The sequence below is a fragment of the Tuber melanosporum genome (assembly GCF_000151645.1).
Source record: "Tuber melanosporum whole genome shotgun sequence assembly, scaffold_3, strain Mel28".
NCBI classification, from domain to species: Eukaryota; Fungi; Ascomycota; class Pezizomycetes; order Pezizales; family Tuberaceae; genus Tuber; species Tuber melanosporum.
In genome coordinates this window covers 383054-398184 of record NW_003298974.1, presented here as the reverse complement: position 1 = coordinate 398184, position 15131 = coordinate 383054, and the positions used below count along the sequence as shown (strand labels likewise).

At 47.4% G+C, this 15131-nt stretch overlaps 1 protein-coding gene; it reads right to left on the bottom strand.

Annotated features, from left to right (window-relative positions):
- Nucleotides 1-11869: 11869 nt before the first annotated feature.
- GSTUM_00006756001 (uncharacterized protein) lies at nucleotides 11870-14680 on the bottom strand. XM_002838927.2 has 2 exons: nucleotides 14457-14680; nucleotides 11870-14398 (listed from the first exon to the last, which is right to left on the bottom strand). Exon 2 carries the CDS (start codon nucleotides 14334-14336, stop codon nucleotides 12312-12314), a length of 2025 nt encoding a protein of 674 aa, XP_002838973.1. The 5' UTR covers nucleotides 14337-14398; nucleotides 14457-14680; the 3' UTR covers nucleotides 11870-12311.
- Between the last annotated feature and the right edge of the window lie 451 nt (nucleotides 14681-15131).

Here is a 15131-nt window from a genome sequence, read left to right as displayed (position 1 = left end):
TCCCTCTGCCAGTCTTTCCTTGATGGCCTCATTATTTTCCACCATGAAGCGGATGCCACAACTTGTAGCATTGGCCTGCCTCATAGCGTGTATGGATCCCTTAATATCAGGCCGGGAAACAGTGACTACACCAGTATTGGATTGCTCCAAATCAGTGCGAAGGCCATCAAAAGCTGTGCTTCCAGTCCATCCTTCCACCCTCCAAATCGATCCCCATCCTGTGTCAGCAAGTGGGATACCAGAAACAAAAATCTTAACTTTTTCCAGGTTCCTCTAGAACTCAAACTCCGGGAATGACAATTTCCTAAGCAGATCAAGCCTGGCCTTGTCTCACCTGTTGCCTAGCTCTGTCACGGAGTGTGCTGCCAAGGTCAGGAAGATGCATCCAATTTCCGGCCAGATATGTCCTGCGCGAATATAAGGAGCATTTCCCCGTATCTTTCCCTGATTGGAAAAGGTCACATTGATCCGATTTTGGATTGCCTCAATATCAACGCCTTCTGGCAGGGCAACCTTCTTCTGCGTGGCGAAGCGCATGGTAATGTGCCTCCCTCTAGTATTCGCGGTTGGCGACGAGCTTGGTGGTGGCGGTACTGAGTTCAGTGGGTCTGAAGGCCCCATTGGTACCCAATGGTATTCCTGTCTTGTCTGGGCCACGGCTACCTTGACACTGGCCAGGGCTGCTGGCCCGGATTGAGCCGCCATAGTAACAGGTATCATATCCTTCGAAGCCGATCCCTGTTTATCAGTCTTCCCCTGAGTCTTGGCCGGGGTCGTCGTTTCTCTTTCTTCACCAGATCCTCTGGCAGCCATTCTTCTCCTTCTAGCAGCACCACTCAGGCGTTTGCCACGCTTTTTTCGTTCTTTCTTTTTCTCTTCTTCCTCCCCCTCCTCCTCTTCCCGGTGAACAGACTTGCTTTCACCTCCACGGGCTACTCACAAGACTACCCCCCTTTCGCTGGAGGAGCTGCTGCTGCTACTGGACTGGTGGGATAAGGCCTCTGACGCAGGCCGGGTAGGACATACTCATTCCTGCGGGCCAGCAGAGGGTTTGGGCACATATGTCATTCGTTTTACTACCTCCGTAAAAGAGGCTTTAGCAGTAGGAGCCTCCGTAGAGGCCTCCTTTCTCTTAGGGGTAGGGGATGGTAGGGTTGACTCCAAAGAGACAGCAGAGGTGCTGTGAGGTACAGCAGGAGAGCGGCGGTGGCGGCGGGACAACCTTTCCTGAAGGGCTTCAATTTCCTCCCCTTGTCTGCCAACAATGTCAGTCAGTGCTTTTACTGCCCACTTCAAGACATGAACTCAACTCCAGTAGTTTATCCCATTTCTCAGACCTTCATCGTCAAAGGTGGGGCTACTGTTCATCCAAGTTCGTACGTCCTGTACTGTGTCGTCTTCAATCGACCCGGACTCCGAGGAGAGGAGAGGCTGAGTATTGCCAAACCGGATGTCTTCCAGGCCTTCCAACATGGACCCGATTATACTACCTGAGCGGGGTTCAGGAGAGGGAGTCTTACCAGCATCCAGCATCTCACAGACGCCTGCCATGATTGAGTCCGCCTGGGCCACCACAGCATTGGCGTCCTCTGGTTGGGTTTCTGGGAGCTGAACCTCCAATGGGGTTGAATCGCCACTGGGGGCTTCTGAAGGACCCTCTAGTCGGCCTTCAGGATGTGACACCCATCATTCAATAACAGGTGGAGGTGATAAACCCATAGCTGGTGAAGGGGTGTGTATGCTGTTGTCCAAACCAGTGGCTTCCGAGTTGCACCGATCATCCAGCTCCATAGGAGTATCCCTGGCCAGCACCTCAGAGGTGAGTAGGACATCCTCAGTCATTAGCGGGGATGGAGAAGGGGGTGTGGCCTCGATTGTCGATGGGAGTACTACAGGCGGAGGGATGGCCAGGCGCCCATGGTGAATGCCTAGGGCTAGGCCAGGAAGAGTGGGAACAATCTGTTTTTTCTGGCCCTCATCGATGTTGATAGCCCTCAGAAAATGGGGACCCAAGAGAGGAGCAGCAGATCGCTTAGTGGGAGATACCGACCGTGTCAGGCGGCATGTTCCAGAGGCAGGAGGGTTATAATACTTGTCATCAGGGTCGTCCAGCTTGAACTTCTGGGTTTTGTATAGAGCCCTTTCGTCTGAAGACAATCCTGCCAAGAAGGAGGATGTCGAGGAGACAGTCCCGGTATTGTGGGCCTGGCGGAAGAAGCTGGGCATCTTGCTTTAGACAGCCCTAGCGAGGGGGGGAGTAGTGCACTAAGAGCTGGCCTCAACCATGGTGGCAGTCGAGTTGTTCTTGGTGGGGAGGACGGAGGATTCAGGGACTATAGCCTGAGAATCTTTAGGAGGAGAAGGTATGGAAGCTGGAGAATATTCCGAGCCATGGTCTGAGTTGAACCGAACGAAGAGTCCTGTGGTAGTGTCTTTGTTCAAGCCACATGTAGCTGAACTGCCTCTCCCGATTAGGAAACCTCTCACTAAAACCTCCACTTCTTTCATCATAGCAACGGTTGCGTTAGCGACCGTTTGCCGAACCAAATCATCAAACTGCGGGTTAACTGCCTTCTGACACTCGTGGCAGTAGTGAAACTGTAGGAAACCAAAGTTCCCTTTGGGTGCGACATATGACCGTGTAGTTGTGGGGATGAGGCCACGGTCGGCCTCAGTAGTGGGCGTAAGAGACAAGGCCGCATGGGCTGTCTCAAGCGAGAAGGAAGGGTTGGAGCCGAACCGAACAGGGGATGACATCCTTGAAGGGGGGGGAGAATCCATGGATGATGAGGCTGTTGAAGACGCTATCCTTGCCCAAACTATACTCAGTGATTACCGGGACCAGGCCACGGATATCTCACACTAAAGTATCTTCTAAGCGTGAACAACTATGTAACAGGTACGGGTACTCGGTTATTGGTTTTGTTTTATGTTTTGTTTTAAGTATCGCTTTGATACTTGGTTTGTTTTAAGTATCGTTTGATACTTGGTTTTGTTTTATGTTTTGTTTTAAGTATCGCTTTGATACTTGGTTTGTTTTAAGTATCATTTGATACTTGGTTTTGTTTTATGTTTTGTTTTAAGTATCGCTTTGATACTTGGTTTGTTTTAAGTATCATTTGATACTTGGTTTTGTTTTATGTTTTGTTTTAAGTATCGCTTTGATACTTAAAGAGTTTTACCAAAGTGTATCGATTGAAACCTTTGATTAGTTTCGTTCATGCTAGACATGAACAGATTTGTGTATTTAAAAAGACCGCCTGTTTCTACGATAGAAAAGGCAGACTTCAACAGACAGTATTTCACTATACTTGGTTAAACGGTTACTTTTTTGTCTCCCAGTACACCCTCGAAGCCTCCTTTATTTCCCAGCTCTCGCCTCCTCTCTGGAAGAGCAGGCCACCTGCCAACTATCGTACTTAGTACCGATAACGTGATTAGCACCCTGCGAACACGTTACAAACTACTTCTAACCAACCGCCCGAAACGAAAAAACTCAAACAAACAGCAGTGATGAAGTATTTATCACAAGCAAAATAAGGTAAAGTATTGGTTATGCTCACTTTCGACATGGGGTGCAAGACGTAGGAAAAGTACTTAGAACAAAGCATGAAGAACCTATCTTCTTCTGCCGCATCTGCCTCCTTATATAGTATTCTTCCCACCTATAGTCATGTGACCCAAAGTAGTCACATGTGCGAAACCAAATCATAACAAACTAGTCATGTGACCAAAGTGGTCACCTGCTCAAAGCCCATGACCTCATAGCGAGGTCGTGTGCAAAACTCATAAACCAATCCTAACGCAATAAACAAGTTATATCACTTGACTGAGTCATATGCGTGAAACCCATGACCTCATAACGAGGTCATGTGCGAAACATAAATCATATGCGCAAGGCTTACCCACAAGGCACACTTGCATGGCATACTTGTCAGGTGCACATCCCATGACTCATATTTGAGCCATGTGCAAAAGCATCACAAATCCCACACATAACAAATCATATAACTTGAATGAGTCATATGTGTGAAACAATAACATACCTGTGACTCATACCCACGTGTCATGTGAAAACCTTTTTCATGCCAAGCCACGTTCATGACAATGCCTCAGAATATGTTTACTGGCCTGAAATGCAAAAAAACTTCCGCAATTTTATCAAACAATGTGAGCTCTGTTAAGCAAATAAGGAACAAACACAACTCCCTGAAGGGAAAGCACAGACCCTTCAGTTACCTTCTGAAATATTTGAATCCTATGCCATCGATTTCGCAGGTCCATTCAACAAGTCCGGCAGATATGATGCCATCTTAGTAGCTGTGGATCGGTTTTCTGGATACACATGGTTGATACCAATGAAGGTTACCGATTCCTCCAAAGACACCTGGAATAACCTCCAACGATACCTATTCACCCCCCATGGATACCCATTATCTATTATCAGTGATGCTGATCCCCATTTCACCACCAGATTCTGGAAGCTAACCTTGACCTCCCTCGGAATCAACCGTATTATGGCTGCTCCTGGACATTATGAGACTAATGGCCAAGCAGAATGAAAAATCCGCGAAGTCACGACCGGAATTAGGAACATGATTAATGAATGACAAACCAACTGGGAACCAGCTCTCATTGAGCTTACCGCATATATCAATACCGGATATTCAAACACCTTGGGAATGTCTCCATACAAGGTAATCTGCGGCCACCAATACCCTCTCCTACCTACAACTCTATTTAAAAACTCCTCAGTCCCTGTCTCCGATGACCACCTAAACCGCCATCAAGCAATATGAAATGATGTCTTCCAAGCTATTAAAGCTGCCCGATTCTGGAGTACCACTACTGCTCAAAAGTAACGACGTAAACATGTTCCTATCCCACCAGGTGGTATGCTCATGGTACATGGAAACATGTTTATTACCAATGTTGGACGCAGTAAGAAACTACAATCCCGATGGCGAGGACCTTTCAAGGTCTTATCCTTTGACAAGCCTACAGAAAACTACACTGTCCAGATGGATGGACACATGTACTGCTACAATACTGCAGTCTTCCACGCCTTTACTGTCAAGCGATTCCACCCAAATGACGACTCTAAGTTCCCTGGAAGAATCCACTCTCGACCTGCACCTATCACCGTTGATAAGGAAGATGAATGGGAAGTTGAAGAAATCTGAGACTACCACCTTTGGCATGGGAATGATCAGTTCCTGGTCAAATGGAAAGGATACCCAACAAGCGAAAACAGCTGGGAACTGCTATAAGGACTAGAGTACGCTATGGATATGGTAACCCATTGGTGGAAAGACAACATACCAAATGAATCCTTCCCCCCAACGATCAATTACATCACCATGTGCTGGACACCAACAATGCCAGAGACCGAGCGATGGCAGATGGAACTCAAAGCTAGAGATGAATTTTGGGCACCATACTTTGAGTCAGAATTCGAAAGCAGCGATGATGAAAATCAGGCTATAGAACAGGCTCTGGATAGCCTTATCCGACCATCATCCTCTATCCGAATACCATAGCGATGTCAAACTATGTGGAACTCAATGTGAGGCTGTAACAGGTTGTTAGACTGTTGTTGAACCGCGATGTTATCCAACTTGAAGACTACTTCGCCATCCTCTGGATAGACTACTGTCCAGATTGCAATAACGCTTGGGTTGATGTACAGCATGAATCTGGTATTCGTGACTCCTGTGATTTGTATTTCTTTGAGTCTCGATGTTTTCTTAGGATTTCCTCTTGTCCCTGGTGGGACACTTATGATAAAGAGCTGATAGCGGAAACTGAAGCCTTTAGTTTCTCGGACTCTGCTTTTGATGATTATTAGGTTTTGTTTGTTTAAACAGTTGTTTTGTTTTGAGGAATATAACCGGTACAGGTACTTGGTTATTAGTTTTGTTTTGTATTATGTTTTAAGTATCGTTTTGATACTTGGTTTGTTTTAAGTAACGTTTGATACTTAGTTTTGTGTTATGTTTTAAGTATCACTTTGATGCTTGGTTTGTTTTAAGTATCGTTTGATACTTAGTTTTGTTTTATGTTTTATTTTAAGTATCGCTTTGATACTTTATTAGTTTTACCAAAGTGTATCGATTGATATTTTTGATTAGTTTTATTCATGCCAGACATGAACAGATTTGTGTATTTAAAGACCGCCTGTTTCTACCATAGAAAAGGCAGACTTCGACAGACAGTATTTCAATATATTTGGTTAAACGGTTACTTCTTTGTTCCTCAGTACACCCTCAAAGCCTCCTTTAGTTCTCAGCTCTCGCCTCCTCTCTGGAAGAGCAGGCCACCTGCCAACTATCTTATCTATTACCGATAATGTGATTAGCACCTTGCGAACACGTTACAGAGGTCATGAGTTTTGAGCATGTGACCACCTTGGTCACATGACTAGTTGTTATGATTTGGTTTCGCACATGTGACCACTTTGGGTCACATGACTATGGGCGGGAAGAACACTATATAAGGAGGCCGATGCGGCCCAGGAGAATAGGTTCTTCATGCTTTATTCTAAGTACTTTTCCTACTTATTACTTTAACGAATATAAAACACCTTCACGATTTTTATCTTTATTGCAACGTTATCGTTACACCAAGAAAAGCTCTTCACAAAGAAGAGTTAGAGAAAGCTTACGATAGGCATTCCCGGTAGAAGACAGAGGTCTTGTACTATCAGTAATATAGGCAGAAGCCTAGTGCTATCGTAAGACTAAGGAAAGAAATAGAAGAAGAGAAGTATCATTCCCCGTCGCCCAGAACTAACTATCCAAAGAGGGATCGTTACACCAAATAGTTCACTAGAAAGAATTGTGACTATTCACTTCCGGCCTTACGATCCCTGATCCCACAGGCATTAGCCTAATCGAATCAATTCATCTAGCGATTTTGGCACCGGGTCTCTGATATTGCCGAAGCCTATCGTGAAGGTGGAGGTTGGTGAACAGAGAAAACCTATAAAAGTCACCGAAGACTTTATTTACAAGCTGAGGATAGATTGGAATCACTTGCAGGAAATATGTAAGACTTGATAGGAGCGGGCAAGTAGGATATTCTTGATAAAGTAGTTCGTGTATATATTTGCCAATATCTCCCCATTCCCAATACAGTTACTACCAATCATGACTTAATCCTCTTTTGGCTAAATGTGGGATGGCAACCTATTACTTATTGGGAAAGGAACAGCATTTCTCTATTTTTCTGGAAGGGGGAGCCGGAGGTTAACACACTCACCCTCTGAGGCTTCGGGCGCCATAGCTTTCCTTCCCCTTCATATTCCTCATCTCGCCGGTCACAGTTCTAGTCAGTTAGGCTTAGTGCAATGGTAGAAGGTGGCAAAAAGATGTACTGGGGGCTCCCTGTAGGAGCGTCCTAAGAGTATAACGGTAATGAAGTGTCCCCCTCAAAGATAAGGATAAGATAAAGATTAATTAACGGTAGAGTAAAGCGATCAAAGTGGTAAAAGTTAATATTGTAAAGTCTAACCCCTCACGCAATTAGTGACTTATCATAACAATAATCATCTTACAGCAAACCAAAGTTATGCAGGTACCAGAGATCAGAGGGGCTGCAGGAAAGGAATAGTTAGCCTGAGGTATGCCTAGTATATCCGGCGGCGCCTTTGGTCCAGGAGTGATAGTAGGTATCCACGGCGAACAAGACTTACCATCTATATATGTACAGTCGTATCGGCAAAGTCTTCATACCCCCCCGCACGGCGACCACACCATCACACTCTGATGTTATAATTGTAATTTCCTGTTGCAACTCACGTTTTGCAGTTATAAAGGTTTGAAAAAATCACTAGTAACCAGACGCACTCAGAAGTGTTTTTTAATAGCGTCGAACCAGACTATTGTAAAAGCACAGAGGTGGCCTTAGTGGCTGGCATCTCTGCTTCTCCATCTCTTTCTTATTCTATCCACCCCCTCTCATCATCCCCTGCCTACTATCCCCCCGCCCCCTCCACCCCCACCCATCTCGCCCCACCTCTTCCCCTCATGCATCCCTCCCTGCCCCCCCAACGGTCTAGGCCCCACCCCACGCTCTCCCATAGACCTCTTCCCAGGTATCCATTTTTTTGTAGACTGCCCATTCTCGTAGTCAAATTCGCAAGCTCTAGTACCCATGTATCCGAGGGGGATACTGCCGTATCGTAAGTCATCGCTCCGGGTGCGTAACGGCCAACCAGTGTAATTGTCAACGTGCTGGAAATGCCGACAATTATCGTAGCAACATTTTGCCCATGACGAAAGTTCCATTCTGAAGAATATGAGACAACCCAGTTAGCAATCAGGCCACTCAGAACTTCAAAATATGTCCAAAAAATTCCCGAAATTCGATGGCAATTTCGTTTGATAGCGGGATGGTTTGAATTGGGAAATTGGAAATTTGGAAGTTTTGTGGTGATGATGCTCACTTTGATGAAAGAAAGAGAAGAAAAAAGAAAAAAAAGAGTTTTCAGGTGATGAAGATTCGTAGCGAGGTTGGTGCACCAGAAAACTTAAGTACTCTATCCATTACTTTCATATCTTACGCAAGCTATGACACGTCCCCTATTTTGAGATACAAGTCGGGGTACTGTATATGTGTATGAGCTACATGATAGTCCTATTTTGTGTTGTATCGTATTCAGATGCACAAGTGCCAGGCAAGATGTTTTCGTGCAATACAGGAGTAGTTAAATAGCAAATTATCCCAGTTCTTGTACGAAGCATTCTTGCCTGGCACTTGTTACCAGAGTTCAATCACAAGCATCTACGTGTACCCCATAAGTTTTCTAAAGTACGGGAAATTAACCCCCAGCGCCCGGCGAGTCCGAGTATCTGAAGCGAAATAATTGTAATAGTAGAGCTGATGGACCATCTCATTTGGTAGCTGGAATCCATGAGCGGGCAAGGTATATCCAAGGTAAGTCATGGCATGTATTACCTGTATATGAAGTCTGAACCCGATTGGTCTTTCCACTGATAAAGATACAATAGGCCTCAGCCTTCATCTCTATTATAATGCAATAACGGTAGTTGAGGAGATCTATGCTTATCAAATCTATCCATTATCCCCTGGGCGGTCTGAGGTAGTAAAATTCGTTACCAGCATGCAAAGTCTGTTTCCGGAACGATCTGAGTTCCGCGATTCGCTAAGAACACTCGAGCCGACCCACATGCTGAGTCGTTTGAGCATTAAAAATCCTGAAAAGTCTCGTCTTTTGACTAAGCACAGCTAACTGCTACCCTTCCAAGCCACTGTCTCGCCCTGTAGGGCCCGCCGCCTGGGCAAATGATGGCCGTCCTGAGATATCACCGGCCCTGGGCAGACTACTAGATGCAGCTCCGTCCCGTCCGGTACTCTTGGCAGCCCCCGGACGGTTGGGAACGTTGATTCTGTTGGTGTGCGATACAGACCTTCTGGCAAACCCTCATCTCACCAAAACTCCCTTAACCAATAACAAAAAACTTGCTCTGTTTTGTTATTATTATTATTATCTCCAAGTTTTTACTATAACACCCTTAGCTTATGGCATCCACTTTGGGAGGTTTTCTCAAAAAAATTTAGAAGCTCCAAACACTTCTTATTGCTAACTTAGTCATCTCATATTCCTCAGGTTCCATGGCAGACATGGGACGACCTTGACAACATTGATTGCCACACCCAGCAGGCCTCATAGCAGTACCAGCTGCCTGACCCACTGTCCTTTCCCCAGAGGACACCAGTGCCAAACAGCTGGCTGACCCAAGCCCAAAGTTCGAAGCCCCAAGGAGACGATGGGGCACGTGGGAGGCCGAGCATGGACCGGCGGGATGGGTGGAATGGGAGGGAGGGGTGCGGATTGTGGGTAGGGGCGGGGGCGCGCCAGGTGAGGGCAGAGATCTTGGGCGGGAGCGGAGTGGGGCAGGCGGGACAGGTGGGATAGGCGGGATGGGGGGCTCGGTAGGGATAGCCCGGCCACCTCTACCAAAACCCTATTCTCCTTCCGAGTATGATAGCATGTCTACCAGACACCAAATTCAATAACGAAGAGGTGATAATGATGTCAAAATGAAGGTTTCTAAAAGACTAAACACTTTCCAAACCTACATGTAACATTGTATCATACGGTAAGGACCGGAATAATTGAACCTCGCTTTTTAAGACGTCCAAAATTCCCTCTCCTGGATAGGGGGCGAAATCAATGTGAACACGGACCCCCTCGGCCCTGACCTAGGACAAAAAACAAATTTACCGCACCATACCAGCAAAGGCAACTCCAACGTCTTATCGCGAGGTTCAATAATCCCTGTCCTTGCGGTATGCCAAAGGCTGCAATCTACTTTTGTTCCCATTAAATACACGGTCATGGGTGCTACCCTTTGACAATCGGGGCGTCATAGGCACCGATAGTGGAGTAGTGAACCACCCGACTAACTACCAAGAAAAACTGATAGCGAGTGCTCTGTCATGACGCTGTCACAGCCTACTTTCCAACAAACACCACACGCACAGAACAGTTATCATACTCGAGCACAGTATTAAATGCTATTGCGCACCGGGCCACCGATAACCGCAGCGGCCAGTTCGAGTGCGATACTACCGGATCGGCCAGCAGTGGTAGAGGGAAGCGATATATAATGCCTAAAATACCGCCATCAACTTCCCCCACCTATTTCTCCCACGTCAACACCGTACGTCCATGCGAGTCAGGCTTTAGCAACGTCTACGAGTAGAGTAGACCACGTTATCAGCACCAACTCTCCTCCATACACATGACACCGGAGAAGGGTACAATCAGACGAACTTGGCAAACCAAACACCAATAAGTTTCTGGGCTCGCTAGTTACTCGAATCCATTGGCAAGCAGATTTTGACGGGCACCGGGGTATTAGCATAGCACTCTAACATACCGGTACCGCAGAGAGGAAGGGGTCGCCAGCTGCCAGGATGGATCGAAGAGCAACTTCCCGGAAAACGGAGATACCGAGCCAAAAGAACACCGAGAAAACCGCCCGCACTTTATCACATTCATTATTAATAGAGCAATTCTCGCATTCGTCGAGACAGCACCATGGCACGACAGCGAAAAGAAGGAATTACCCATGTCAGCCCCGGGGTGCCGGTGAGCCAAGAGCGTACCGCATCCACATCTTACTCGTACATGGGGGGTTTTTTTTTTTGCGGACCGTGTTTCACATAATACGGGGACTTGACCATTGGCAGCAACCCAAACGGTACGTATCTGTATCGTCGGTCGTGAACCAAACATGTGCTCTCTACTCGAGCACCCTCCTCCCCTCGAACACATACGCGAGTGCTAGTGCTAGACTAGACTCGGGTTGGAGACCTATTATTTGATAACAAGAAGGCTCCGTGCAAAAATCATTGGAACACTGGCACGATACCGCACCATACATACGAATGATTCCACCAAGCTTACCCCTGTAAAATATGTGCAAAGCGGGAGCGGGCCCTCCTTCCTCCAATGTAGCGAGAGAGAAACGCGTTCCAGTAATTTAATTCTTGGTCCTTTCCTTTTTTTTTCTTCCATTCCCACTAACACGCGCCAAACAAACTCCGGCTATCAACTGCGTAATGTTGGCTGCACCAAATTGCCGTAGGATGCCATACGGCAAGCACGAGAGAGAGAAAAGTTTTTCTTTGTTAGTATACAGGTTGTCCTGCCAACCGCGTAAAGTGTTTTTTTCTCTGCTTACCCTCTGCCCTGTGAGGGGGGATTGGGGGGGAGGGTGCACAGCCAGGTAACAAAGAAAAAAAGTATGCCCCGGTCCTTCCCCCACCCTCAACTTTACTACTTCACTTTGCCCAGGCCTCAGCCCACGAAAAAAAAGGAGTCACAGGTACGGTATGATGATAATACTATGTTCATAAATTTCCTACGGTAGGGCACAAGAACTAACTCGAGCAATTACAGGAAATATTTTTGAGAATCATGATGGGATTCGTATGGAAGAAACGAACGAGTTCCCGGAAAACATCAAACATATCGGCATAATCGTTACGGAGACGGGAAAACAATCAAGGGAAAGAGATGAGAGGGAAAAGAGTGGAAACAGCAGGAAACTATATAATGAGAGAGATCGAAAGGTAAGTAAGGAGATGAAGGGAGAAAGAGATTATGTGAAAATGGAATGGAATAAACTAATAAAGATTGCCTCGAACCAAGTGGTCGAGTTGTAGGCTAGCCGGCAGCCAGAGTGTCCACCAACTCATGCGTGTGCATCCAAACGGGGCCAGGGTGCATAGACACAAACTCTGTCAACCCGAGAGGAACGGATCAAACTCCAACCCATCTACTCGCGTGCCCTTTTGATGGGTCTGGTGGGAGTGCTCCCCCCTGTTATTATCCCAACGTCACTCTGGGGTCCAAGGAAATCCCCAAACTCGCCATCGAGAGGACTATCAAGTCCAGACTTCTCCTTTGAGCCTTCTGCCTCCCCCCCCTTCCAGTCCTTACGTTCGAGGAATGGGGAACCAAGGCGTTTCGGAAGCTCGAACGGATCGTCATTCTTAAAGGTGTCCAACGATGAGTGCCGGGCTGCCAGAGGGCTCAACATCTCAGAGTCGTTTGGCGAGTCATAAGACACCGGGCCAGTGACTGTCAGCAGAGGTGCTGATGGCCGATACCTTCTCCGGCTGGTCAGACCACTACCGAAACTGGCTCCGATAGTGAACCCTCGACTACGTGCGCTGCGAGCTGTTGTGTTTGTTGCCGTAGACATTGTGCCTGCATTTGATGATGTCGGGGTAGTGGTTGGGGGAGAGGAGATGGGATTACCAAAGAGGTCACCAATTGTTCCCCTGCGAGCTCTGCGGGGCGGAGGGAAAACAACCGCGTCCTCACTGAAGTCGGGGAGTATCTCCTGACGCTTGAGGCGTCTTGGCCAGGTGCCATATGAGGAGGAAGACGACTTCAGCTCCAGCGGCGGCAACAAACCCCCTGACCTCGAGGGCCTGCTACTCGACGAGCTAGAAGGACCATTACTGGTCTCTTGTCTGACCCGGCTACCCTGTTCCGTCTCGTCTCCGGTATGTTGCAATTGAGACTCCTCGCCTCCTCTGAAAACACTGCTACTACACCTATTTACGCCAGAAACACTTTCTGGAACTCTACCGAAATCAAAGTTGCCACTCCCGAAGCCCGCGGCCATCCCGGGTTCAACATCATAACCAGAGGCAATAGCAGCCAAAAGCCCATTCGAATTCATGGTGGACGCCGTACTAGTTGTCAAAGAAAGTGCTATACTCCTTGTCGAGAACAAAAAGGAATCCCGAGACCCGATTCTATCTGATTTGGCTGAATTGAGTGGGGAAGGTGATACCGTTGATGACCGAGGGGGAAGGAGTCTCGGTGTGGACGCTGTTCGACGCTGTTGCCGATACTCTCGGTGAGGATTTACCGAAGGACCATAGCTGCCTCTACACAACTCTCTCAAACGACGACGAGTCGAGGCCTCGGATGCAGGCCACGAATACGGCGAAGTCTTTCGCAAGATGTCTCCCCTATTCCCGGCCGCAGTATCATTACTCTCCGTCTTATAACCCGAAACCCTTGATTTTCTCTTGGGCCTCGGGGTGCTCGGTACACCTTTCCATCCATCACCCATCTTGGCCTCTTTCCAACTCCTTTTTGTCTCCCTGGCGACTTTACAACATACTCCCAAAGGTGGGACTTGCCCCGGCAAGACATAAAATGGCGTTATCTTAGGATCCTGTTGGTATATTATATATGTCCTCCACAAATGGTTGTCCATCTCCTCGGTCCATTTGGTTTTCCGAACACGGATCTGGTTTGCACTGTCCTTCTCTCCGGTTCCATCTTGTATCTTGCTACTCCATCTTACGGCATCGGTAGGCTTAAGGTGGGTAGTCTCTCCCTCCGGCTCATCGGCGAAGAAGGAAGCCTCAGTTTCAGGACTAGTGCAACTTCCTCCCGCTGTGGTAAAGGTAGTCAAGCTATCAAGCGATGAATCCGAAGATGAAGAATAGTTGGAGCAAGCAGAATTTGGACGGCCGATGGATGCAGCAGTATTCCCGGCTCCCTCAGTTGCCTCCCATTGGCGAATGGCTCGCGGAGTGAGGTTGGTGAAAAGTTTGGGTAGCGGAGTGCGGGGGGGTGAAACAAATCTCGTTGGCTTTGGGGTGAGAGGTTGAGGCGACAGCAACTGAGGGGGGGGTGTGGAGGGAATACTATCAGAAGAGGCATCTTCAAGCCACGGAGCAATAGAGCCTTGCTCCGGTGATTGAAACAACGCAGATTGCAAAGATTCGGTCGCCAAGAACGGCATACGATCACGTTTTGCTCCAGGCTGCATCATGTTTACTGAGGTTTCGCTGAAATATTGTATTATGTTAATGCTGACAGGTGAAGTACTAGTATCTAGGAAAATATTAACACGACGGACGATGGGAGGGCCGAGCGGTAGATAGGTATATACCGTGCTTCAGGGTTCGGAGGGTGGAGGCTTTACCGTCTCGTCGGTACAAGTTTCAGTTGGATGTGCTCGTCAAATGGCCGTTGATATTATTGGTCGTATCTCAACTGGGGAGCAGCTGAAGTTGTCGTTAATCGTCGTCTGCTAATTGCGAGACCCTATTACAGAAATACTAGGCGGTCGAAGCCTTCAACCCAAGTCAACAAATTAACGGTTGAAAGTCTCCTTGGCCAGATAAACAACCTTCGCGAGAGTGCGAAAGAAGCAGCGAAAAGAAAAAGGGAAAAGAAGAAAAGAAGAAAATCGAAAGGCCGTATAGATTTCGTGATAAAGAATTCGTTAAAGGGTTTTTGGTGGATATTGTTATATATAGCGCGAGAGAGTGGCAGCGAACGGAGCGATGATTCAATGAACGTATAAGTGACGGGCGGGAGTGATCCGAGGAAGGAAGAAGGGCCGTCAAGTTAGGCTATTTGGATGATTCTATCGGGATGGTTGATGGGATGAACAGCAAGCAGAAGGGGAACCCTTGAAGGAAGGAAAGCTGACTCGGCCCTTGAGCGCGTTGTTGTGATGTCAATTGGGGGGGATGGGTGAGGGGAAGAGGGGTGGGGAGGAGGGAAAAAAAGAAGTCTGAAGAATGAACGCCGATATACGCAATGACTGCAGAAACGTTCT

Coding starts and splice junctions, on each gene's coding strand:
- GSTUM_00006756001 (XM_002838927.2), bottom strand. CDS start 14,336: ATGATGCAGCCTGGAGCAAAACGTGATCGTATGCCGTTCTTGGCGACC.